Source organism: Lactuca saligna, chromosome 6 (genome assembly GCF_052625555.1).
Source record: "Lactuca saligna cultivar CGN05327 chromosome 6, ASM5262555v1, whole genome shotgun sequence".
NCBI classification, from domain to species: Eukaryota; Viridiplantae; Streptophyta; class Magnoliopsida; order Asterales; family Asteraceae; genus Lactuca; species Lactuca saligna.
The window spans coordinates 140,612,266-140,615,455 of NC_136422.1; the positions used below are offsets into that span (position 1 = coordinate 140,612,266).

Genomic DNA, 3,190 nt, shown 5'->3' on the forward strand with positions numbered 1-3,190 from the left:
GAAGGGCTTTCCATCCATGAAGACTGTTGAATCTATGATAAATCATTATCCTGATGTCATTGATCCCAAAACTGGTCATCCACTTCAGGTGGTGATGTGGCCTGCAACAAATCAGGTCAAACAAATCCCCGTACTTCAAAGCTACCCAATTGGATCCCTAAGCTCCATGGTCTATTGGGTATTCGATGAAAATATAGCGTCTGCTGTTATCAAACTAAAAGAGGGATTCATACGTCTGTATGATCGAAGGGATTTGTTCCATTTTAGGAAATGGGACATTCATCATCTAAGCCTTCATCATATTAAAGTTGCTGAGGAGATATTTGAGTCAGCCGTGAAAGAATACACATCCATGGTTGCTGAGATCATAGATAAGCGCATGTGGAATAGGGCAATGGGGCAAGAAGATGTGATGATAGTTGACAAAGATTAACTTCAAGCTAGCACCAAACCAAGGGGGAGATTGAAGGGTCTAATTAGTGGTTTGGTCTAGGCTTTCGTTGTAATAGGTTCTTTTGTGTCAATATGCAATTTTGGTAGTTTGTATAGCAGTTTACGGCCAGACTGTGAGTTTACGGTCGTAAGCTTGTTTACGACCGTAAACCCAAGGCCGGCCCAGGTCCACTATATATAGATGCTAGCTAGGTCTTTTATTGGTTGTTGATGCCACAGAGTTTTCAGCTGCTATTCCACAAGTTGTACCAGACGTTTTCACTAATAGAAGCGTGTGCAAGCTTGTTTAGATTTCTGTTTCTACTTCGTTCTTGTTATTATTGATTGTATTGATTGTTTGATCAATGGTAAGATCCGTTTCAGGACCTTACATTTATTAAGAAATTCCATAACACTAGTGAACCCCTGATCAGTAATCACACACCATTTAAAGATCCGGTATTGAACAGACTTGGTGAATTCACAATGAAGAAAAATGTCCACCAATTCGTGATCATTGTTACACAATGTGCACATATGCTTTGATAATTGTAGCCCTCTTGCAATTAGATTGTCTGCTAGTGGGATTTTCCCCAACATGGTATGCCACACAAAACATCAAACTTTCAGTGGTATTAGTTTTGACCGGCAAATTTTCAACCCTTTAAATAGGATCAGTTCTGAATCTATAATACGCCCCATACGATTCACCGCATAATTACCATTTTTTGTCATCGTAAAACAAAAACCATATGATGAAGAGTCCCCAATGACATTCAGATCACCAATGTCCTTGTATAGTTGTTGCAGTTCGTGAAGCTTCATTCGGGTTGGAGGGAGGCCTTTTCCAATACCAAGAAAAACCATTCGTTGTTAAGTGATTAGTAAGAGTACAACTTTTGACTGATTCGATCTTGTACAAATAGGGAAACTTTTCTTGAAACGGGGACATACCACACCATGCATCTTTCCAAAACAAGATTTGAATGCTTGATACTGGAATAAACTTGAATGCTTGATGAAAATCTATACAAAGATCACCCAAGTTGTTAAGCGCTTTATGAATGTTATACCCCACCCCATTGGAGGTTTTTCTAGCAATTTAATGTGTTGGTTTCTTGATCAAATTGTGTAGACTTGTAATAACTCTCTTCCAGAGACTTTTATTCTCAATTATTAAACGCCACCACCATTTGATTAAAAGTATCAGATTTTATGCTTTAAGAGTCGAGACCCCTAAACCGTAATCAGAAGATAGCAAATAACCAACAATAATTACGGAGAGAGGAGAATTGCCCCAAATTCCACCCTAAGTTGAGTTCAAAATAAAAAACGGTAATATTCGGTTTGTTAATCTTTTAATTGAGTTCAAAATTAATAATGTTGAAATTAAAATGATGATATTTTGAGTTCTGTATTATTATTATTATTATTATTATTATTATTATTATTATTATTATTGTAAAATAATTGCTAGAAATTTTGGATTGTGTGAATAACAGAATATAGTTGCTGAGTTTTGGAATGTGGAAAATCCAGATTCCAACGGTATGCTTTGTTATGCACGACAATTATAATCGGTGTTTTATCTTCTTATACTCATATTGACGTTTGATATGATAATTATAATTACAATTATTTAAATCTACCATTTGTTTTTAAGCAAAGTTTCGAAGGAATAATATCTTTTTTAATTGTAATTTTAATTACAAAATATTACGGATGCCATTTTTCGTGTAACTATGATAGGTATTTAAAACAATCATGGATTTTTTATTCCTATGATACGATAACCAAACACATTATGTTAACTGTTGTACTCTTTTCTTTGTTTTATTTCTATATTTTTATATTAATAAAAATGTGACATATTCTCAAAACCTATTTAAAACAGGTTTGCATTTTGCAACTATAAATACAATACAAATCAATTTAGTGTAGCACACAAGCCCAATCTAGAAATGGCACGAATAGTTCACAAATACAGCCTTTTCATACTCTTATCGTTCTTGATATTGCTCTCTTACTCCACTTTAGCTAACTCGAAAAATATAAATGAGAAGAAACCATGCAAGAGATTTGTGCTGTACTACCACGACATCCTTTTCAATGGCACTAATGCCTCTAATGCCACATCAGCCGCAACTACAAATGACACAAAGCTCGGAAATTTTAAGCTTGGAAAGCTTGTGATCTTCGATGATCCCATGACCAAAGATAATCACCTATTATCTCCCCCGTTGGCTCGAGCACAAGGGTTTTACTTCTATGATATGAAGACTACATATAATGCTTGGTTTTCATACACGTTGATTTTCAATTCTAGTGAGCATAAAGGTACAATTAATATTATGGGTGCAGATATGATGGATGAGGAGACACGGGATCTTTCAGTTGTTGGTGGCACAGGTGATTTCTTTATGACACGTGGGATATGTACTTTTCGGACTGATACTTTTGAAGGTGCTGCTTATTTTCGGGTTCAAATGGATATAAAGTTGTATGAGTGTTATTAGACTAGTTATGCTTCACATTAAAAACATGAAATACTTTTAATACCATAATGTTTCTTTTCCGATCATGTCGGGACCATGTGTTGCTAAATGCTAAGTTATGTACAATATTTTGAAATATCGAAATGAAGTTTTTCGTGTTACCTCGATGCCCAAGAAATGCTTCAATATTGACACTAGTTTCTTAATGCTAAACCTCTTATGAAGATAGACCATTGTTTCATATGTCATTGTCATGCCGTTTC

At 35.1% G+C, this 3,190-nt stretch overlaps 1 protein-coding gene across 1 annotated transcript; it reads left to right on the forward strand.

Moving 5' to 3' along the window:
* The first annotated feature begins 2,393 nt into the window (after window positions 1-2,393).
* Window positions 2,394-2,948, forward strand: LOC145002012 (dirigent protein 5-like). Its single transcript, XM_078961329.1, has one exon. The coding sequence runs from the start codon at window positions 2,394-2,396 to the stop codon at window positions 2,946-2,948; it is 555 nt and encodes a 184-aa protein (XP_078817455.1).
* Window positions 2,949-3,190: the final 242 nt, after the last annotated feature.

Excerpts from the sequence above, each read along its gene's own strand:
- LOC145002012 (XM_078961329.1), top strand. The coding sequence starts at position 2,394 with ATGGCACGAATAGTTCACAAATACAGCCTTTTCATACTCTTATCGTTC.